The 24,275-nt window shown below is 47.9% G+C and overlaps 1 protein-coding gene across 1 annotated transcript in view; it reads right to left on the bottom strand.

Moving 5' to 3' along the window:
- The window catches only part of CMTR1 (cap methyltransferase 1), a 650,563-nt gene that overhangs the window by 264,979 nt on the left and 361,309 nt on the right, over positions 1 to 24,275 (bottom strand). The window contains exon 17 of the mRNA XM_078647373.1: positions 4,078 to 4,209. Coding sequence (XP_078503499.1) covers positions 4,078 to 4,209 — 132 coding nt within the window. The remainder of the gene's footprint in view (positions 1 to 4,077; positions 4,210 to 24,275) is intronic.

Raw genomic sequence — 24,275 nt, forward strand, 5'->3', positions numbered from 1 at the left:
CCAAAGTTGGTGCAGGTAGTGCTATTATCTCTAGACGTGTTTCAGGGTTTAGCCCTTCATTGGTAGAGAGCAGAAGTAGCAGACAGCAGAGTGAAATCATCTGGGGTTGCAGGAATGCAGCCCAAGTCTTCACAGGTCACAGTACCACTCCACAGGCACACAGGTGCATCGCAGGACTGGCAATATACCAAGGAGTTGCTAATTGTGAGGCAACTTTTTTCTCCATTGTGTCGATCTTTTTTCTTCCCTTGTTGGGGGCTGGGTATCCCCAGTACCTTGAGAGTTGGCCCGCTTGTAAGGTGGGAGAAGAATTACATTTCTTGTCAAGTCTAGTAGTGAAATGCCCGACCTTGGCAAGAAATGGATGGCACGCTAATGTTGTTCTCTTCTGGCATGGTATCCACCTTGTGAAAAGTGGCTGCCCTGTGTATGACCTCATGATAAGAGGTGGTATTGTCAAGAAAGGAAGGGTACAAGTCAGGGTCATTGGCACCTGGGGGGCAGAAGGGACAACCCCATAATTATCCCAAGGGTCATCCTGAGGTTCCTGGTCATAAGGAGCGTCATAGGGATCTACGGGTTGAGGGTTTCTCTCCCAATAAGATAAATGTGTAGACCCCTAAGGCAAAGAAGGTGCAAGCCCCTGTGGTGGTGGAGTGGGAGGAAGAGTTGGATGAACAGGTCTTGGGGGCAGCGGACTGGTTCCAGTCTTGATTCTTTGGAGGAAGTGGGGGTTCCAACGTAAATTGCTCATCAAAAGTGAGCTCCCTTGTGAGATGCTGGCTAACCATATACTATACCACAAAGGGATATAGAGTGTAGTGAGTCCAGTGGGTCTCCAGAGGTTGTACAGAGGCTAAGTAGATAACACTAATGCACCCTTTTGTGGTAGTGTGGGTGAGCAGTAAGGTTCATCAGAGGGTTGTGTTAATACATTTTTTGTACACACAGTTGCAATAAATGAGACACATACTCAATGAATAAATCTAAGACCAATTTATAAAAATATTACTTTGGTATATTTCTTTAGTAAGACCACAAAACGTTCATAGAAGCAAGTGCATTTAAAAAATAAATGACCTTTCAGTTTCAAAAGTGAACAATTTTCAGTCTTAGCAATGTTATAGGAGGAAAACAATAATGTGACTTTGCAGGTAAGCACACAACTTACAGTTCCAGTCTTTGGGGTACGAGGTCAGCAGAGGGCAAGGTTCAGGTAAGCACAAACACTGCATCACTGTGGCACAGGGGCGGCTGAGTGCAGAGGTCAAGTCTGGAGTTAGGGCCCAATGTTAACCAATGGAGACTTGGGGTGTTTGAAGACGCGCTGTTTGCAAACAAGTAAAGCGGCTGCAGGGTTCAAGCTTTGGAGGTTTAGGCAAGCACAGGAGGGGCCACAATGCAGCACCAAACATACACCACCAGCTGACGGGGGTGGCCGGGTGCAGGGTGAAAACACAGTGTTTGACCGCCCAATGCAAGTCAACTGAGGATCTCGGTTTTGGAAACAGGCTGCAGGCGTCGAACCGGAGGCTGCACAATGAACACCAGTGACAGCATAGGTAAGTTGGGATGCTGTAAGTCGCAGGGACACAGTTGGTCGAGCTCTCCAAGGCCCAAGAGCTTCGAGTGCAGGGGTGTCCTTTGAAGTTTGGTTTCTCCTACCGGACTGGGTCGCGGTTGGGGGTGCCTTTGGATTTACAGTGCAGGTGCCGCTGTGGAGCCCAGGAGGGGCTAGCTAATGCTGGACTAGGAATCAGGATCGCTGGGGAACATTTTCTGGACTGGTGGGCCACCTGGACCCAGGCTGGAGGCATTGGGTGCAGAGTGGTCAGGGTTCACGGTTCCGGAGGGCACCACAGCTCTTTGTCTTGGTTTCTTGGGGACAGGTCTGCTGTCCTAAGGAGTTTTTGTCTTTCCTGAAGGCAGGCAGGCAGTCAGTCCTCCCAGATGTTTTAGAGGTTGGAGGCAGGGTCTTTGAAGCTGCAGACAGGCCGGTACGGCTGGGGCCATGTCAGTAGGTATCTTCAGTCTTCTCTGCACAGCATCTTCCTAGTCCTCTCTCTTCTTAGGTTGTCAGGAACTGGTTTCAGGGTTGGGGGAGCCACCTAAATACTAGATTTAGGGGAGTTACATGGGAATAGCAGGTAGGGACCAATGGGTTCCTTACCTAGGGTGGCTATACCCACTATTATGCCACCCACCTGTGGAAGGTGGTGGTCACTGAAAAATAGGCTTTACTTCGCCTCCTGCACCTGAGGGGTGGAGTTGGCAAAGTGGTTGGGGGGGGGGGGTCACTTCCTATTCTTCCTATGTATTACCACCAGTTCTCCATCCCAAAAATAGGGGTTTGCCATCTGCTGGGGACGCATTACTAACGCGGCAGGCCTTTGAAGCTTCCCTCTCCAGCACTATGTCCATCCTAGGGAAGAAGGGGTGACATCTCCACCCAGGATGTGCTTTGTTTCTGGCCACAGAGAACAGAGGATCTTGACCCTGGGGTCCAGACACATGTCTGGTGTTGTCAGGCTGCCTAAAGCCAGTCAGGGACCACACCGAGCTTGGTAGGTTTTCAAGGGGCACCTCTAAGGTACGTTTCAATAAATCCCACACTGGCATCAGTGTGGGTTTATTGAGAAGGGTTGTTTGGTACCAAACACTACTGTGTGCAGTGAAGCCATCATGGTGATGGGGAACTCGAGTTGTCGAGTTTCCAGCCCATACTCTCTAAGGCTTCATTGCCACTTACAATATGTAAGAATTTAATATTAAAAAGTGTGTGGGGGTAATGCAACAGAGCCCACTTTCCCACATTCCTCTTGCAAGGGATAGTCTCCTGCACCTAGGGAGGGGGCTTTGCGATTATTTTGCCTGTGTGAGGATGGATAAACAGCCTTCGCTTCAGATAGTCTAACTCCTCCTGAAAGCGCTATAGGCTCCTGGTCTTCACTCTGCCATTGACGGACAACTGGACGTCGAAGTCTGTTTCTGCTTCAAGGCCTTCTTTGATATAGACTGTTGATTCGGCCCTGAGGGGTCCTTCAGAGCGGACGTCAAGCCACCTGAGGTCTGTTGGCACCAAGGCGGGCCAGCTTGTGCAGCTGGCACAGTTCCCGAGTCCGCTCCAAAGCCTTGATTTGTGCCAGCCATGGCTGGGAGGCAGTGGCTGCCAGGAAGGCTGTGTCCCCAAGTGCAGGCTCTACGCCTGGCTGCTGGAGGTGGGGAGAGTGCCTTAGTGTATACTGGTACTGACAGTAGTCTCTTTGGGTGCTGGACTGACGTCTGCTGCAGGTCTTGGATTTCAGGGTCCGACATCGATTTGGGTTCCGAGCTAAAGGATGCGGTAAGAAAAAGTAGGGGATATCATCATCATGATGATGTTGCTCCATGGCATGCCGAGCTAATAGACCATCACAACGGTTCTGAATTGTCTTTTTTGACCGGAATGTGAGGCAGATGGAGCAAGAGGCCTCGTTATGCTCCAGAGACAGGCAGTTTTTGCAGACCACGTGTTCATCTGCCCACAAGCACTTCAAATGACACACTGAACATTAACAAAAAGGAGTCTTTTTATCATAGTTTTAGCATTCTTCAGCGTGAGACTTGACGGCAGAGGCCTTAGTGGGGTGAAGTCATATGGGGGGCAATGACGAAACGGAAATGTGGATTCGTTGGAGGGATCACAGTGGTAAGAAGAAATGTTGGTGCACCGAAGGATTGCTTGAAGGCTTTTGGGAACGTAGAACTCGGGAGGCCAAGGGGAAAAGACTGTCATGCAACGTCGACAGAGAGGTCCGGCAAAACATGTTCGATCCACAACGGTGGACGAAGAAAATTTAACTGTGGAGTCGATGTCCATTCACATTACCAGTTAGGGGAGAAATCACTTCACCTCGTGACTCTAAAGACTTTTCAAAGAAAAACAAGTTGTATACATCCAAACCCAACACTGGATGGCAGCAGTATGAAGAGCATGTGTATCTACAGCTACACATGCCACAAACATATTGTTTAACAGGAATACAAGTTGCAAGGCACATATCCTCTACAAAATTAAATGTTACAATTCCTACTTACCCCCAACCCTAAGAGAAACTTGTGTTCACCTCCAGAGACCATACACCTGTAGTCATACACATGGGCAATCTTATCCATTGTTTTGGTGGTAAGTGGAGTTGGCTTGTGTCCAAATACTTCAATGTCCTTGCTCTGGAAAGTAAAACAATACCTATAATTAGTTACTATTTTAAACACCACCAATGTAAATTATAGTTCAGACAAGAATACAGTACAATCAAGAAAAAACACTTTCCTGCAATAAGGGACCTTTGAAAAATCTTTATGAGAAAGCAGCCGTTATTCATGAGAAAAAATCAACTTACCCTTTGTTGATACCAAAGGTAATCAATAAAGGAATGAAGCTAGATTATATATATATATATACACACACACACACACACCCACACACACACACACACACACACCCCATTCCAGCTTCTTTTCTAAGATATATATCATGAGCCTAATAAGGTCACCTACGTGTTTTGCAATAAAAATGTCTTGAGAAAGAGCACCAATGCACGTATGCTAGGAATCATTAATTATAAAAGAGAGTTACCTACCTATAATCCTATTTCTCTTCCCAGGAAGTCCTCATTAATGTCAAATGCAAAGCATTGTTCAACACACGCACAGGAACCTGGAGCATTTTAATATATACATATATGTATACTTGCATAAAGTTTTCTGTAGAAAGGACAGTTCAAAATGTACAGACGTTTTCTTTGCTACCTATCAAGAGGCTAAAAATAACAACATTGAATTTATTTTCATTAAAAAGAAGAAAAAAAAAGGAAATGATTATATTAGTCAGTCACTGCAACAGTCATAGTACTATGTGATGAGACACACCTGTCACAAACTTTTTTTGAAAGGCAAATGAAGCACAATATTACCAGATAGACTGCACTATACATGAGAGTAAACTGCACCTTTAGGGGTCTCAACCTTCCTCCTGAGTCCAATCAAGCCCCAAGGTGACAGATAGGCCAGTTAATTTTTTTACGGGATCAAGAGGACCCTGGGTGTATGGAAAACGCTGTGCTCTCTCTTGTCCGGGGCAGTGGAAACATTGCTTATGACTTTGATGAGGATTCCCCTGAAAAAGAACCAGTGTTACAGGAACTGGTGTTACAGAAAAAAAATTCTCTTCCAGGGGCTCCTCATCAATAGTCCTAAATACTGAACAGAATAGCAAGTCCATCCCAATATAAAATCCAGACAAGAACAGATAGCAAAATATTATTTTTTTACCTGCCTATATTAATACACGAGCAATCAATTTGTATCATAAACGTCTGTATTGCATATCATGGATGGACTTTGTAACATATTATAGTTTTGTATATATTGTGCAATGTTTTTAATATGTCTTTTTAATGCTTTTACAAACTTTTATGATATTGTATATCGAATAAAGTTATATACAATACGATAGCATCATCCGTCACCTGAACAAATTTCTCAGAAAGGCCTGAACAACTTGACCATCAGCTCTGGAGTTTGAATCCAGCCTGTAGTGTTTGGTCAATGTGTGTACAGTCACAGTAGTGGCCTTTTTTCTAGTTGAATATACATTTAGGTCTACCAGGAAGCGATTTAATAATTGGTCAGAGAAAGCAATGCAAAAGTCTGATCAATTTTGTCCTATCCAGATAAGTTTAATACTCTCTTCACATCTAATGTATGAAGAAGGCCTGGATGAAATTTAAATTATACAAGCATAATCTGCACAATTTTGGGAATTTCATGTTACTCTTGTTATACTAAATTACGTCATTGTGTGTAATTATGCTCATGTCGCAGTTAAAAATTCCCATCAAAATGTGCCATTCATGGTATGCACACGAACAGAATCAGAGCTCATTAAGCTTTGTTAAAGGCACCTTCACACCAAAAACTTAGGCAAGGTCACATTTCGGGTTAAAATACAGCGTGAAATGTTAAGTGAACTTAGCATACCTCTAGTGCAGAGAGCATTCTATGCTGGAGTACAGGGGGAAAAATGGATAGTGAGACTGACTGATTAACATGAAGACAGATATAACTGGGAAGGGTATTCAGATGAGCTCCCATTATCACCTTGCTTTTATGAAAACTATGTAAGGTTCTTTAGAATACAATAAACCAGTTACTTACCTTCAGTAACAATCTTTCTGGTGAATACATTATCTACAGACCCCTCACCTTTTCCAGGCGTCCTGGGTCCAGAAGCTTCAAAGGAGTACTCCTGTGTGCCGATAGACTGAATCACATGTCTCCACGCGAACGTCTTTCCGCATACAAGTGCCATTCATGCATGCGTAAGTTGTTTTCCAAGTTGTCCGTGCTCTCAGACAGCTGATTGCAGTGTACCTTTTTTAGAGTGGTACATTTCAGATGGAAAAAGAGTACAGTTCACAGAACAGGAAGGTCGGAGGGTTGGTGAAGAATCGTCAGATAAGAGTATCACCCAGAAAGATTGTTACCGAAGGTAAGTAACTTGTTCTACTAATGCACACTTCTAACCACAGATTCCTTGCTTTGTGAACAGATACCACTGCAGTATCTCCCAAGGTGGTAGGCCTGTGAACTGGCTCAGACCAAAAAGTCTTGAAGGACAGACTGCGCAAAATGCCCCCCTTGAAAGATCTGAATATCGAAGCAATAGTGTTTTGTGGATGTACGTACTGACACACATAGCCATCTTACAAATGTCCAAGGCAGACAATCTGCATGGTAATGCAGTGGTAGCAGCTTAGGCCTTGGTGATATGAGCCCACAAGCCTTCTTGGACCTGCATCTTCCACCAGTGCAGAGAAGATCTTTATGCAGAGAGCAATCCATTGATAGATGGTTCGTTTTTGCACTGCCTTGCCCGTCTTTGCTCCTTAAAACCCGAAAAAGAGCTAATTCTCCACTCAATATTCTTTGGTGCACTTGATATAAAAGCTTGCTGCTATTATAGGACCTAAATGATAGTGTCTCTCTACCCGCTTAGGCATACCAGAAGGGTAACAGCTTGTCCGACATGAAATGGAGTAACCACTTTCAGTAGAAAGGAACCTCGACTCCACAACAATAATTTAGATGGAAAAAACATTCTACAAGGTGCAGCTTGCTCACCACATCTAGCCAATGTTATGGCAATGAGAAAGACCACCATTAACATCAGAAGTCTCAAAGGACAACTGTTCATCGCCTCATCAAGTAAATGAGGACTAAATTCAAGTCCTGCTGCAGTAACAGAAAGGGATCGGATGGAAACAAATGTTGGAAATCTTTCAAATATCTCATCACAATAGTTGACTTAAATAACAAAGACTGATCCGGTAATCGCCAAAAATATGGAAGAGCCAGTTAGTAGCCCTTAGCAAGTCCTTGCGTGGCCAGGGACAGAACGAACAATAAAACGTTTTTTTTTTTTTGGTAAAACAATTTTTATTGCAGAGGTAATGTGGGTCACAACATTTATACACCAGTTCGGTCTCATAATCGCTTCCATATCTGTGCTTTCCTCAATTACTTACACAGCCATACAACCCACATCCCGGAGGCTGGGTGGCAGCTAATCACTTAACGTGGCGTACAATCTCCAGCTACAGATGGCTCAGTGTGTCAACCCCCTCCGCTTTTAGGTGTTCTGCCCCACAGAGCAGTCCCTCGTTCCGTTGTGGTGTATGAGCTCCCTACATATTAGTGATCAGTTTGAGTGTTTCCTCCCGCCCCCCTCCCCGTGTCCCTGGTGTCTGAACCAATGTGCCATACTTGTAAACTCGGGCGAGTCGGTGTAAGAAGGATCTTGGAGATAAAACTCAATTGTGTGTGTCTGGTGTTAGTGCTGCGTCCTATCCTGTCTCCTCAGGGGCCTCCCCGCGTGTTATTTCTACGTCTACTTCCCTCGTTGCAACACTATCCCTCAGCTCCTGGACTAGGGTCTCCCATGCTAGTGCCGCCTCCTGTGCTTTCTCGTTTGCCGTGCGCCGTGCTAGCTGGTACCGGTAGAAATTCATGCAGCCATTTTTGGTGCGTTGGTGCTGTTTTAGATTTCCACCCTCTTGTGAGTTCCCTCTTCGCAATCAGTAGGCCCATGTCTATAAATTTGCTCGATATTTTCGTTTTGCGTGTGTGTGGGAACCAGTGTAGGAGGGTGACCGCGCTATCGAACGAACAATAAAACTTCAGACAACTTCACTTGTAATGGGTCAATGTGTTGGGTGCTGCACCAATCCAGAAATGTTTCCCAACAACTGGCATATACTGATTTTGTGGAGAACACTTCAGTGACACGATGACATGAATGGCCTCAGCGGTTAAGTCGAAGGAGATAAACACTTCCGCTTAAACTCCATGTATGGAGATACGGCTTGTGCAGGCCGGGTGTAATACCCTACGTTGCTGCTCGACAGAAGTTCCACCTGAAGCGCAGCTTGATAGGAGGACAGAGTTCTGAGTACTACACTCTTCTGGCCCACCACTGTTCAGGTGCCACTAGAATGACTGGGCCCGGTTGTTCCTGATTCTCAGAAGTCTGGTAGGAGAGGCAGTGGCGGGAAGAGATCCAGGAGTCCCGAGCTCCACTATAGACGGAAGGCATCTCTAAGGGTGATGATCTGGAAACTCAGTGTGCAAAAGTGCTGGCACTGCGTGTTCTCAACGGTGACCAAAAGATCTCCAGATTTCTGGAAGACACCCTGTGCCACCTCAGCATCCAACTGCCATTCATGATCCTCTAAGCATCTTTGAATGAGTTTGTTCGCCCTGGCCTTTAAAGATCCCATCAGATAGTTTACTGCCAGAGAAATTCCTTGGCAGTCTAGCCACTTCCAGAGGCAGAGAGCCTTCTGACACAGAGCCAAAGACTCGACCCAGTACTGCTTGTTGGAGTACCACATGGCAGTTGTGTTGTCCATGAGCACCTCCACCAGCCTTCCTCCAATGGTGGTCAGGAAAGTCATTGCCGCTAAGGCAATTGCCTTTAACTTCAACAAACCCATGTTGAGTCCTGTCTTTGATGCCAACCAGAGGCCTCTGATCTCCACCTTTCCTTGATGGTCTTGCCAACCCAGAAGCAATGCATCTGTAAACACTGTCAGGTTTTTGTGAGGTAAGGAGAGGGGCTTGCCACTGACCCAATCGCTGTCCAGTAGCCGCCACTGCTGAACTTTTGTAGTATCCTCCAAAATCGGGATACAATCTAACAGATTCCTCTGATGTTGTGCCTAATTGGATTTAATGTTCCACTGCATAGCCTGCATGTGCCACCTGGTAGGTTTTACCAGCAGGATGCAGGAGGTGTGAGGAGGGACTCCCTGAGGTAGCACAATGGGCAGAATCTTCCTGTTGTCAGCCGGAGGTACGAGGGAGCCGGGTCGACCAAAGGAATCCCGATCCGGATTCTGAACCTCCATGCCGTGTTTCCGTGTCTATACAGAGCACCGGCAGTCAGGACCCGGAAAGGATTAGAAGCAACCCCGGAAGTAGCTATGAGGAACGAATGAAAGGCCGGCATCGTGAAAAGGAGGGCGGGGAGTTATGGAGAGCGAGGAAGGACGAGAGGACGCCAGAAGGAGAAGCCGAGGAAAGGAATCACTGTGACCAGACCGGCGTGAAGGAACCTCGGAGAGAAGACGTCGCGGAAGAGGAGCTGGACGAGCCGGGGTGTGAGGAGCTGGACGAGCCGTGGTGTGAGGACTGGTGGAGTCCCCCCGAGGATGCTGGAGAGCGGCCATAACTGGAGAGTTACGGCAGGGTTGGTGAGTGAGGGTGTTACGGGAGTCGGAGGGTGGAATTCGGGAGGTAGAGGGGAGGTGGTAACAGGAGGGGCACGGGAAGGTGAAAGCGCACTGAAAGCATGCCTTAAAGTACAGTATTGTGACTCCTATCCTGACACTGACGCACCTTATTTGACAAATGTTTGCACATAAAGCCTGCCTGAGCACAGCATAGTGTTCCTATCCTTATCCTGACACGGTACATGATTTCGGGTTTGTGAATACTCGGTTGTTCATCATAATAGGTGGTTTTGACCTTTTCCTCTCGTTTTCGTTCTTTTCCTTCAACCCTATCACCCTTCTTGATTCACGTGCCCATAAGAAAGACTCGATAGCAAGCACTGTCTGGTGTGGTGACGGATTTACAACTTAAGTCACTTTAGGAACTAGTGCTCTGACGGCCCCTTTCTTTTTGCCTCTTTTATGAGCCTCTGGGGACACCCTGTGGACTCCGATGACGAGGAGCCTGGAACAACAGCCTTAACAGCCCTGGTTCAAGAGGAAGAAACGCCGGAAGAAGAATACAGTGACGCACAAACTTTTGTTTCCCCTGAACTTAAGCCTATTATAAATAAACAGCCTGTTCGCACCTATCTTCAGCCTCCGCGCCTGTTTATCAGACCTGCGCTCCCACAAGTGGTGTCAGAAGTGGGATTGAAAGGCGAAATGGAGGCCGCTCTGGCGAAAATGGCGGAAAACCAAGAACACCTGGGGAAAGTAATGGAGCGTTTCCTGACTGTGGTGGAGGAAGATCGGGGTAAAATGCAGCAAGTACTATCGGGACAAAGCCAACCCCATGAGGCAGCAATGGGTAAACGGACAGAGGTCCTGGGACAGCAGAGAGGTCCTACCACCCTACCCTCAGTGGTGTTACAAGGATATGTAAGCGGAGAAGACCCGGATTTCTTCTTCAACAATTTCGAGAGAATGGCGACTGCAGCATCATGGACGGTTGATAAATGGGGACAATACTTAGGACCCCTATTATCGGGCGACCTACAAGCTGCCTATCAAGCAGCAACAGTAAAAGGGGGTATTATATATGCAGAAATAAAAAAATGCATCATGGAACGACTCGGGATTGATGATGAATCCTATCGGCAGAAATTACGCCAGATGAAAGAGGGACCTCAAGAGACACCCCGAGCTTTGTACTTTATAGTAAAGGACATGGCAGATCGCTGGTTGAAAGCAGCTACCACTGAGAAAGACGGCAGTATGGCAAAGATATATTTGGAACAATATTTCACCTCTCTTCATCCCCCTATTCAGAAATGGGTACGCCAGCAAGCTAATCTTACCCTTGAGACGGCAGTAGAAATTGCTAGTGCCTATAGTAGGGCCCAGGACCTGCAGAAAGGAAGAGATGACTTTTCAGGGAAACCAGGTGGGCCAGTACCACATCGTCAACCTCGACCACCTCTGAATAAGAAACCAGAACCTGTGACCATTGTGCCAGGGACTCATATTTTAGCGCTCCGATTGGTCCCCAGTGTTTTCAATGTGGAGGTATGGGACATATTGCCCGATTTTGCCCACAGAAAGAGAAAGAGGAACCCATGGAGATCGGAGTGGTTCGCAATTACTATTGTTCCTCATCAGAAAGAAAACAACCACCATATCATTGCACAGTTTCTGTAAACGTTCAACAAGTAACTGCCCTCGCAGATACCGGATGCCTGCATAGTGTTGTCCGACCCCAAGATTTGGGTCCCACATTGGTCCTATTGATGGAGCAGTCGCTATACGATGTGTACACGGAGATACAAAACCATATCCTACTGCACAAGTAAGAATACAACACCCTAAAGATGCAGGAACCACCTTGACCGTTGGTTTGATACCCCAACTGCCCGAACAAGCCATCCTGGGAAACGACTACCCAAAGTTGGCGCAACTGTTACAAGAGAAACCTACTCAGGAGGAAGAATGGTGGTCTACAGCCCCTTTTGCTCAAGAGGAAAACAAAGAGTGGCCATTGGCCAAGATACGGAAAAGTAGACAACAAAGGAGAACGGAAAAAAATATGCACCCTATGGTAATACCAGTAATTCCAGACGAAAAGCCCTGGGAAACAGATAGGAGCTTTCATGCAGCCCAACAAGAAGATCCTGTCCTACAGGAAGCCTGGAATCAAGCGCTGGAAGAGGAGGATCCTAATCATGTAGGTCCTTATTTCTTTAAGAAGAATGGCCTGTTATATAGGAAAGGAGACCCTACACAAAGAGCCCAATTGTTGATTCCTGGTCCTTTTAGGGAGAAGGTCTTATATCTTGCTCACAGTCACTTGCTTGGGGACATTTTGGAGCCGATAAGACGGAAAAACAAATCTTGGAACTCTTCTATTGGCCAGGGATTTACCAACAAGTGAAACGATACTGTCGGGAGTGTCCCGTATACCAGCGCAATAGTAGATACCGACCCCCCAGAGCTCCCCTACATCCACTCCCTATTATAGGTGAACCATTCAGCAGAATAGGTATGGACATAATAGGGTCCTTGTTACCCTCGCGTAGTGGATGTAGATATGTTCTTGTTACGGTGGATTATGCCACCCGGTTTCCAGAAGCCCTGCCACTACATAGACCAGACACAACAAATATTGCCAAAGCTATGATTACTGTTTTTGCAAGAGTAGGGTTCCCAAAAGAGGTCATAACTGACCAAGGGACGCCTTTTGTGTCCCGATTAATGAAACGGGTGTGCTCCCAGTTAGGCATTAAACAAATACGCACATCGGATTATCATCCCCAGACGGATGGATTAGTCGAAAGATATAATGCCACCATAAAGACCACCTTAAAAAACTCCTATCTTTGGAATCCAGGAAATGGGAAGACATGCTACCTTTGGCCGTGTTTGCTATTAGGTGCAAAGAACAGAAAAGCACCGGATACTCACCATTTGAATTATTGTATGGTCACAAACCACGCACATTGTTAGAAATGGTTCAAGAAAGATGGGAAACGGAACCCCATAACTCCAAACCTATCACAGAGTATGTGTCCAACTTACGAACCCATTTGGGACAGATCAGGGCGATTGTTAGAAATAACTTAGAGGAAGCCCAATTAGCCCAGAAGACACAGTACAATAAAGGGGCTAAAGAGAGAACTTTCCAAATAGGAGACCCTGTGTTGCTAATGATGGCTTCATCGGACCATAAGTTGTTAGGGCAATGGCAGGGACCTTACATTATAATAGACAAAGTCACTCCAGTGACATACCGCCTTGAATTGGACCCCATCAGACATGTATCCCAGGTATATCATGTTAACCTATTAAAGAAATGGGAGGGTCCTGTCCCGACCACCGTGAACATGGCACGAGTGACGGCGACCTCATTCGACCAATGCATAGATACAGATTTACCGGATTCCCTACGAGAGAACCTCTCGCAGGTTTTGCAACCTTTACAGGGTACGTTTTCCACCTCTCCAGGCAGGACATAATTTATTGAACACACGATAAGAACAACCCCAGGGAAACGGGTGCGTCAAAGACCATATCACATTCCAGAAGCACGTAGACAAACCATACGCGAAGAGGTACAGACAATGCTACAGATGGATATCATTGAACCCTCTATGAGTGAGTGGAATTCCCCAATCGTTCTGGTACCCAAACCCGATGGGTCGGTACGATTTTGCATCGACTTCAGAGAAGTCAATAAAATATCAGAGTTTGATACATATCCCCTACCCATGGTAGATGAGATGGTGGAAAGAATTGGGCGAGCTAAATACATTAGTACGCTGGATCTTTGTATGGGGAATTGGCAAATCCCCCTTCGCAAAGAAGACCGAGAAAAAACAGCATTCTCTACACCCGATGGGTTGTACCAGTTTAAGGTCTTACCCTTTGGGTTACATGGAGCCCCGGCTACTTTTCAGAGAGCAATGAATGTAATCTTACGACCCCATGAGCAATATGCTGGCGAATACATAGATGATATAATCATCTATAGCGAGACTTGGGAACAACACTTAAGTCATCTCTCCAAGGTGATACAGGCCCTAGGGGATTATGGTTTGAGGATAAATCCTGCCAAGAGTCATCTAGCAGCCCAAACTGTCCGGTATTTGGGTTACTTGTTAGGAGAAGGAGTGATTAGGCCACAGGCATCCAAACTAACAGCAATAACACAAATACCCTTGCCTCAGTCGAAAAAAGACCTAAGAGCTTTCCTGAGATTACTTGGATATTACCGAAGGTTTATCCCGCAGTTTTCACAGAAGGCAGCTCCTTTAACCAACCTACTGCAGAAAAACTGTGAGACCGAAGAGATTCTCAAACATCCACCAGTAGAGATAACACAAGCCTTTGAGTCCCTTAAAAAGGCTCTAACTTCGGATTCAGTGTTAACCAGTCCAGACTATTCACTACCCTTTATCCTGCAAACCAATGCTTCGGACCTGGGTCTCGGGGCAGTCCTATCACAGGAAACACCACAAGGAGAAAAACCCATCCTGTATATTAGTTGCAAACTGTTTCCAAGAGAAAAAAATTATGCTACCATCGAGAAGGAAGACTTGGCCATCAAATGGGCCATAGATTCCTTGAGGTACTATCTGGAGGGCAGGGACTTCACCTTGTATACTGATCACACTCCTCTGGAGTGGTTAGTTAGGAATAAGGGTCATAACGAGAGAGTACTCAGGTGGTTTCTTTCCTTACAACCTTATCGATTCCACACCAAGCATAGGAAGGGAAGCGACCAAGGCAACGTGGACTATTTATCTCGATTTCCTCAGATTCCGACCCCAAGTAGTAGGACAGTAAGGGAGAGGGGATGTGAGGAGGGACTCCCTCAGGTAGCACCATGGGCAGAATCTTCCTGTTGTCAGCCGGAGGTACGAGGGAGCCGGGTCGACCAAAGGAATCCTGATCCTGATTCTGAACCTCCATGCCGTGTTTCCGTGTCTATACAGAGCACCGGCAGTCGAGACCCGGAAAGGATTAGGAGCAACCCCGGAAGTAGCTATGAGGAACGAATGAAAGGCCGGCATCGTGAAAAGGAGGGCGGGGAGTTATGGACAGCAAGGAAGGATGAGAGGACGCCAGAAGGAGAAGCCGAGGAAAGGAATCACCGTAACCAGACCGGCGTGAAGGAACCCCTGAGAGAAGACATCTCGGAAGAGGAGCTGGATGAACCGTGGTGTGAGGAGCTGGACGAGCCGTGGTGTGAGGACTGGTGGAGTCCCCCGGAGGATGCTGGAGAGTGGCCGTAACTCTGGAGAGATACGGCAGGGTCGGTGAGTGAGGGTGTTACGGGAGTCGGAGGGTGGAATTTGGGAGGTAGAGGGGAGGTGGTAACAGGAGGGGCACGGGAAGGTGAACGCACATAAAGCATGCCTTAAAGTAAATGTAAATGTATTTGAGCTTGTAAAGTGCACTGCTACCCGTCTGTAGGTTTCCTGGCGCTGTATAACTCTGGGGAACCCGTCCTGGCTTTCCCTGTGGGATGGTCCCTGCTGGGACTCCCCAAGGTGGAGCCAGGCATCCCCGGAATTGATGGGGCCGTTGTGGAGATTAGGCAAGCTAATGCCCAGAGTTGCCGAGTGAAACCCCTGATTAGAGTAAGCACCGAAGCGAGAATTATCGAGTCCGCTGACCCAAGTCCACGACCCTGCCGCGTCGGGAATTAAACCCTGGTCCCGGGCCGACTTCTGCTCCCGGGTCTGCCGCCTCTAACCAGTGAGCCACACTACTCCACAAAGTACAGTATTGTGACTCCTATCCTGACACTGACGCACCTTATTTGACAAATGTTTGCACATAAAGCCTGCCTGAGCACAGCATAGTGTTCCTATCCTTATCCTGACACGGTACATGATTTCGGGTTTGTGAATACTCGGTTGTTCATCCTAATAGGTGGTTTTGACCTTTTCCTCTCGTTTTCGTTCTTTTCCTTCAACCTTATCACCCTTCTTGATTCACGTGGCCATAAGAAAGACTCGATAGCAAGCACTGTCTGGTGTGGTGACGGATTTACAACTTAAGTCACTTTAGGAACTAGTGCTCTGACGGCCCCTTTCTTTTTGCCTCTTTTATGAGCCTCCGGGGACACCCTGTGGACTCTGATGACGAGGAGCCTGGAAGAACAGCCTTAACAGCCCTGGTTCAAGAGGAAGAAACGCCGGAAGAAGAATACAGTGACGCACAAACTTTTGTTTCCCCTGAACTTAAGCCTATTATAAATAAACAGCCTGTTTGCATCTATCTTCAGCCTCCGCGCCTGTTTATCAGACCTGCGCTCCCACAGGAGGCCACCACCCACGATCCCCCACCTCTTCGCCCAGGAGCCTCAGTCATCAGCAGTGAGATCCAGGAGAGGCTGAAATATCAGGATCATAGCCTGAATGCCCTGAACCTCTTCTCAGGATGGCTGCCTGGGCCAGTGTTAACTTGTTCTGCTACCCGACAGCTGATTCCATTTATTTTCTATACAGTGTTTTCTTTCTAACACATTTTATTGTTTTTTTAAGCAGATTTATCAAGATACAGTAGATCAACAGTGCAACAGGGGCACCATGTTCCCTGACCACCCACGCCATGTAGGTATGCATAGATTAAGCTTTTCTGCCTCCTTAGGTGTGCTGCCACCAGTGCCATGAGCTTCAAGGAGATAGGAGGTGCAGAATTCAGGTGAAAGGGAGGACTCTGATTGGATAAAAGGTGTTGCCTACCATACATCCGATTAATTTGTTATTCTTTTAAATGATGGGAAAATGAAAATAGGAATCTTGAAAATCTATCCCACACAGCCAAACCCCTTGATCGATTTATTTATTAATATAATGCCTAGAATGGGACTAGCCTCTATGTGTGCCTTTCTTCTGAACCAGAAAGTAACCAGAACAGATCTCATCCCTTTTTGGTTTTGTAGAACCTCCCCCACTGCTTGCTTTTGCAGCAACGTATTTACTTCCACTCCGACCAATTGCTGAGGTAGGTAAGAATTTTTCAGTGGTACAACTGGAGGAAGAGATTTGAACTCGTGAGAATATCCGTTCAGAACAATATACAAGACCAATTTATCTTTTGTTGGTCATTGCCAACTTGCAGATTGTTTACAATACTTCACCTCGTCAAACTGAATGACCACTGGAGAGAGGGGAAGGGAGAAGTCACTGCTTTGTAGGTGGCCTTCTTGTGGTAGCAGATGATTGCTGGCTTCCTTTGCCCTTGGCGAGTCTTCAGCGCTGGTAAGATTATCTAGAGCAAGAGCAATTTATTCCCAGTGTTTTAATGACTCAGTCAGAGAGATTCTTGCAGTGGAGTTAGCAGCACAATATAGAACAAGCATTTGCAATGCAAAAGGTCTAGCATTTGCAAGAGTTTAAGCTACTGGCATTTTAAATGACAATGAATTGTATTTATCTGTTTCGAAAAGTAACACATAAATAAAAGGCATTGTCATTTTAAATGCCAATTGCTCAAACTCTCAATGATGCGAGACCGATTGCATTGCAAATAAGCGCCCGCCATTGTCCCGGGCTGCTTGGAAAGTGAAAGCGTGCATGGCGTGCTGAATGTTGCAGGAAAGCATGTTGTGTCTTCAGTAGAAGAAACACACTAAAGAAAATAGTGCTCACAGACATACAGTGTACCAACAGAATTAAAAGGGCCAGTCTTCATGGGAGGTAACAAATGAAGACAAGGCAGTACTAAGGAGGGACTAACATGCATATTAACCAATCAGAAACCAGCATTTACAAAAGACAATGACACAAGCCAGTGCTGAATATATGAGCAGAGAGTGGGCGGGCTTCAAGTCCATTCTCGAATACAGAATGCCTCGCAGAGCATGGCATGCCCTGCCTAGGCTCGACCTAAAAAAGTAAACACACCAAAGTATCCCTGAGTAGAAGGCCTAGTCAAGTAGTGTATCTTGCAGTTTGAGAGATCCAACAGTGTAGGGCTCTTTCCCTGCAGATCAGAGAGGGGCATAGCACCAGGACCAAAGAAATGGGCGACAACCGAGACGGATACATTATAAGAGGCTGCATGCAATGCCTGTTGTAAAAGCCCCATCACGACCCTGTGAGTCCGTGACACCGATGAAAGTAAGTGGTGTCCAAGGAGTTGTGTGCGTGTTGGCATTTTACAGAAGGCTGAAATTTGACACTGGAAGTCCCGGGGAACCTACCTTAGGTTTTATTATCATTGAGGAACATGACGAGAGGCTCCCACCAAGGGTATAATTGAAAGACTGCAACTACCAAGATGCACACGAAATACGAGCCACGCCCACTGTGTAAAGATTTAAAATCACGCTGAAAGAGCAACGTCACTTTCTGCCTGCTCAGTTCCCGACATGCCCAGCCACAGACAAAGGGAAATGCTTCCTGAAATGCGTATGGCAGAGGACGGCAATTGAACTCTGTATTTGCAGGAACTGCCGTGTTTTAGCTTCAGCAACACGCCAATAAAAGAATGTGCAGCACTAACGTGAGGCTTTCCAAGTTTTTGGTGCTTGGTGTGTATATAGATATATATATATATATATATCTCTATCTATCTATCTATCTATCTATCTATCTATCTATCTATATATATATATATATATAACAAAAGGCAAACTGGGTCCTTCCGGGTACCTCCTCCCATAGTCAGATGGCGCGGCAGATCGGCAAACCCAAAGCTGAGTAGATTTCAATCCAAATTCCAATTTTGCAAATACAGTAATTACTGATTTTGTGAGTCATAATATAATTTGTTGGTTACAAGCTAACATGGGCACTAGACCGCTTCTTTCGCAATTACCTTTATGTGATAGATTCTTGTTCACATTGGATAGGTGACTAGGTATTTATATTATACCCTCCGCTTGCCAGTTTTTATTGGTAGCAATTGACGAATTGTAGTATCCAGTATTGACAGGACTTTATGATTTCAATGAAACTTATGGTACTATCCTGAACATATATGATTTGTATATTATTTAGTATACTGAGTTATGCATATTTCATTTATTTTTAAAAGGCCATTTAAATACATTGTCAGTTATCTAGGTGAAATGACTAGTCTAAAATGGCCGACTGTTTTCATGCATTAATTCACGTACCGTATACCTCGTTTGTGTTTACTATTTTCAAAACGTGACGTGTATTTAACATGCTGGTAACAGGGGAGAGGTTATCGTGTGATCAAGACACCGTGGGGTGTCGAAACGCGTAGCGTTATCCGGAAATAAAAACTCTGACTGCATTTCGTTGAGTGAGCGGTTTTGCTTATGTGCAAAATTGGAATTTGGATATATATATATATATATATATATATATATATATATGTATATATATATATATATATATATAAATATATGCACAAGTTACTACTTGTGTAACGATATATCTGTAAGAGACATTAGTTAGTGATAGATTCCTTACCTTAGAATATCCCCAGGCGTCAGACTGGATCCGGAAATTTTTGCGTAGCAGTACCCTTGCGCGTCGGTAGGCGTCGTCTGCGGCTCCGCGTCCGTCGTGGGCGTCGTGGGCGCCGTGATGACGTCGTCGGAGTACTTAGACGCCGCCTCCGCGTGCTGACGTCAGTTCTTAGACACAGCTTTCCGCGCCAGAAGCGCTGAGCCATGTTAAAAACCAACACTGGTGCCATTGAAACTAGGGCCCAGAAAGGGGAAACCCTAACCCTAGATATCGGTTCGCAGAACGGGGAGGATGGGTGGGCGGTAAGAAATCTATCACTAACTAATGTCTCTTACAGATATATCGTTACACAAGTAGTAACTTGTGCATCTGAAAGAGACACGTTAGTGATAGATTCCTTACCTTAGAATAGATACCCCAGCAATACCAACCCCGGTGGTGGGTCTGCGAACCAATAATCACACCAGAAAGTCCTGGAGGACAGAACGGCCAAAGAAGCCATCCCTTCGGACTTGGCTGTCCAGGCAGTAGTGTCTTGCAAACGTGTGCAGCGATGCCCACGTAGCTGCCTGACAGATGTCCTGTAAGGGCACTCCCCGGCCCAGGGCAGTTGTAGTCGCCGTGGCTCGGGTGCAATGAGCCCGTAATCCAACAGGGGGCTCCTTTTTAGCCAAGGTGTAACATGCCTGGATACACAAGATGATCCACCGGGAGATGGTCCTCTTGTGCACCGCTTTCCCCTTCTTAGCTCCCATGTAACCAACAAAGAGTTGGTCATCCACCCGGAACTGGCATGTGCGATCCAAGTAGAACGAGAGCGCACGTTTTGGGTCCAGACGGTGGAGCCGCTCTTCCTCTTTAGAGGTGTGCGGTGGCGGAAAGAAGGTTGGCAAGGTGATAGACTGCCCAATGTGGAAGGCTGTGACAACCTGGGGCAGGAAAGATGGCTTAGTACGCAACACAACCTTGTCCGGATGGACAGAAAGGAAAGGAGGAGTACAAGAAAGGGCCTGGAGCTCACTCACTCTCCTGGCAGAGGTGATGGCAACCAGGAAAGCAGTCTTCAGAGTAAGAAGGCGGAGAGGACAGTTGTGAAGTGGCTCAAAGGGAGCGCACATCAGAAATGTAAGAACAAGGTTCAAGTCCCACTGAGGCATCACAAACGGAACAGGAGGGAACGTGTGTGTGATGCCCTTTAGAAATGTATTTACAATAGGGGACTTGAACAAAGAAGGTTGATCAGACAGCCTCAGAAAGGCTGAAAGGGCAGAGAGGTAGCCATTGATAGTGCCCAGAGCAGAGCCCTGTTGGGCAAGAGAAAGAAGGAAGAGAAGAACCTCAGAGAGAGGGGCAGCAAGAGGATCCACAGCCTTTGCTGTGCACCATGCCACAAATCTGTTCCACCTGCAGGCGTATACCGACTTTGTGGAGGGACGCCTGGCTGCCTGAATGGCATTACAGACTTCAGGAGGCAAGACAAATGGCCTCAACTGTCGCCGTTCAATCTCCAAGCATGGAGGTGGAGACTGGACAGGTTCGGGTGGAGGACCGTCCCCTGCTGCTGCGACAGAAGGTCCTACTGAAGAGGCAGACAAACCGGGGGATCGACTGACATACTGAGTAGCTCTGGATACCAGTACCTTCGTGCCCAGTCCGGAGCCACAAGGATGACTTGGGCCCGGTCCCGCTTGATCTTCTTCAGCACTCTGGGCAGAAGTGGTATAAGCGGAAAGGCGTACAACAGACCGCAACTCCACTCGCGACGAAAAGCGTCTCCGAGCGAGTGCCGCCTTGGAAATTCCAACGCGCAGAACTGATGACATTGCGCGTTCTCTTCGGTGGCGAATAGATCTAACCAAGGCTCTCCCCATCCCTGAAAGAGGCCTTGCGCCACGTCCAAGTTCAGACGCCATTCGTGATCCATCATGCACCGACAGCTGAGCTCCTCCGCCCCGGCGTTCAGAGAACCTGCCAGGTGTTGAGCCACCAGAGACCAGCCGTTTCTACCCCTGAGGAGTCCGCCGACCGGGACGCCCGACATGATGCGACTAATGCCCCCGCTGATCCCCGCAGCCAAGAGCATGCCAGGACGGACCTCTTCTGTCCAAATAACAGCAGAGGGACCTCACTTCCTCCCGTGATTTCCTTTCGGGTTACTACACTTCCCTGTACCGGTCGGCGGCGCGCTCCCTCCTCCCTGAGAACCCACCGAGGAGAGTATTCCCTGCCACTTCAGGGTCTCTGCGCATTCCACGCGCCCCAGGATCCCATCAGCCTCGCCCCACTTGAGCATATCCCCAGGGGCAGACCGCTTGAGAATCAACTGAGGAGAATCCCCTGCCATCGCTGGGTCTCCGCGCCCTCGACTTGCACCAGAAACGCCATCAGCCTCATCATACCTGAGTCAGAAATCCTACCTGTTTGTGGTTCCCCTTCCGCCCCTCCACTGTGCCCTGATGAAGGTGTAGTCCCGGACGGGACCATACACCGAAACGCGTGTAGGCGCTCCTTCCTATTTAGGAACCTACCCGGACCTTGAACCATCGGTCCCCATGTTATCTACAACCATCATCGCTTGGTGCTGTTTGATTTGAGAATGAATGCTGTATGAATGTTGTTGATATGCTAGAGCGGAATCTGAACCACTATTTACTTATTTTTATTATTGTGTTTATTTATTTCAATGTAGGTTAACCCACGAAATATATTTATGTATTAGTTTATATATAAAAAAAAGCAGTCCCTTAAATAAATTCATTCCTGAAAAATAAATTTTGATACTAAATGAATAAACCTGTTTGTGCGGTGTAATTTGCTTGGGCTTAGGTGTTTTTGTATTAATATATTTGGACCTCTCCTAGGCCTTTTTGTTCAAATCCATAGGGCAGGTACCCGTTCTGCTTTTGATGTTTCTTTCCCCGTCTACCTGCCTTAGATTGATGTGGGGTCCCCCTCTGTATTGAAGTTGAGCCACCAGGGTCACGCCCTGGCATTCCAGCCACTGCCAGAGGCGCAGAGCCTCCTGGCAAAGGGTAGACGAGCCCACCCCGCCCTGTTTGTTGCAGTACCACATAGCGATGGTGTTGTCCGTGAACACCTGCCCTACACTCCCCTGGACAGAGGGGAGGAATGCTTTCAGTGCTAGACGAATCGCCCTCAACTCCAAAAGGTTGATGTGGAGCCGGGCCTCCGCCGGAGACCATAGGCCTCTGATCTCCGCCTCTCCCATGTGGCCTCCCCAGCCCTGGAGGGACGCATCCGTCGCAACTACGTGCTCCGGTTGGGGAAGGGAGAGGGATCTGCCGCTGACCCAATCGCGGTCCGTGAGCTACCACTGCAGCTGTCTCGCAGTGCCCTCCGAGATCAGGACGTGGTCGGACAGGTTGCCCTGATGCTGGGCCCACTGAAACTTCAGGTCCCACTGCAGAGCCCGCATCAGCCACCTGGCGTGATGCACCAGTAGGATGCAGGAGGCCATCAGCCCCAGAAGCAGCAGCGTCAACCTGACCGAGACCCGGGATAAAGGCTGAAAGAGTGGAAACAGAGCCTGAATATCCCGTACCCGCTGTTCGGGAGGATAAACCCGAAACTGCGCCGAGTCCAGAACCGCTCCGATGAAGAGGAGCTTCTGAGAGGGGCACAGGTGTGACTTCGGCACATTGAGGGAGAACCCAAGCTGGTGCAAGAGGTCTGCCGTTGCCTGGAGGTGGCTGACGACTGTTTGGGGCGAGCCCGCCTTCAACAACCAGTCGTCGAGATAGGGGAAGACAAACCCCTAACCTGCGCAGGTGAGCTGCGACCACCGCCATCACCTTTGTGAACCCCCCTGTGGGCGCTGGTAAGGCCGAAGGGGAGCACGGTATACTGAAAGTGCTCGTGGCCAACCGTGAACCGCAGGTAGCGCCGGTGGGCCGGCAGGACAGGGATGTGGAAATAAGCGTCCTGCAAGTCCAACGCTACCATCCAATCTCCGGGGTCCAGGGCAGCTAAGACATGAGCCAGTATCAGCATTTTGAACTTCTCCTTCCAGAGGAAGCCGTTGAAGTTCCGTAGGTCCAAGATAGGGCGTAGACCCCCTTTGCCCTTCTTGGGTACCAGAAAGTAGTGGGAGTAGCAACCACACCCTACTTCTGGCCCAGGAACGCGCTCGATGGCCCCCTTGGCCAAGAGGGACGCAACTTCCTCCTGCAGAAGCCGCAAATGTTCCCCCGATACGTGGTGGGTACTGCGGTGGCATGGCTGGAGGGGTCGCCTTGAAGTGGAGGGAGTAGCCCCTTCGGACGATTTGCAGCACCCACCTGTCCGACGTGACAGTGCGCCAGTGGAGGAGGTGATGGCGAACCCTGCCCCCCACTGGTGTCACATGGGCCTGAAAGCACGGACTAGGAGGGTTTTGAGGCGGATGCTGCGGGGGAAGGTGTGGACTGACCTCGCCGTTGTCCCCAACCGCCGGCACGGCGGTTTCCACGGCCGACCACCGCGTTGGGTATAACCCTGCGGAGCATGGCTGGCAGCATGTATGGGTACACCCCTTCCGTGGCCACGAAAGGAGTGAAAGGCAGCCGATTGCTGGCGCGGGCCGAGAGGCCCAAGGACTTGGCCGTAGCCCTGGAGTCCTTAAAGCGCTCAAGCGCATGGTCTGCCTTGTCGCCAAAAAGGCGACGGCTATCAAACGGCATGTCCATGAGTGTATTCTGGACATCAGCCGAAAAGTTGGCGGACCTCAACCAGGCGTAGCGACGAATCGCCACCGTCGTTGCCATCGCTCTGCCCAGAGAGTCTGTGGTATCCAGTCCACACCGGATTAAATAACGTGCCGCATCTCGGCCTTCCACAAGGGCTTGGCCGAGTTTAGCCTGTACCTCCAACGGGCATTCCGGCAGCACGTCCGCGACCGTATCCGACAGAGAGTGGGTGTAACAGCCCAAGAGGCACGCGGTGTTGGAAGACCACAGTCCCAGACTCAGGGAGGAGAATACCTTTTTGCCGTATTGCTCGTACCTCTTGGATTCCCTGTCAGGCGGCGCTGACGGGAATGCGGTCTGGGAATTTGAGGCCTGGATCACCAGGC

The sequence above is a fragment of the Lissotriton helveticus genome, chromosome 6 (genome assembly GCF_964261635.1).
Source record: "Lissotriton helveticus chromosome 6, aLisHel1.1, whole genome shotgun sequence".
In the NCBI taxonomy this organism is placed as follows: Eukaryota; Metazoa; Chordata; class Amphibia; order Caudata; family Salamandridae; genus Lissotriton; species Lissotriton helveticus.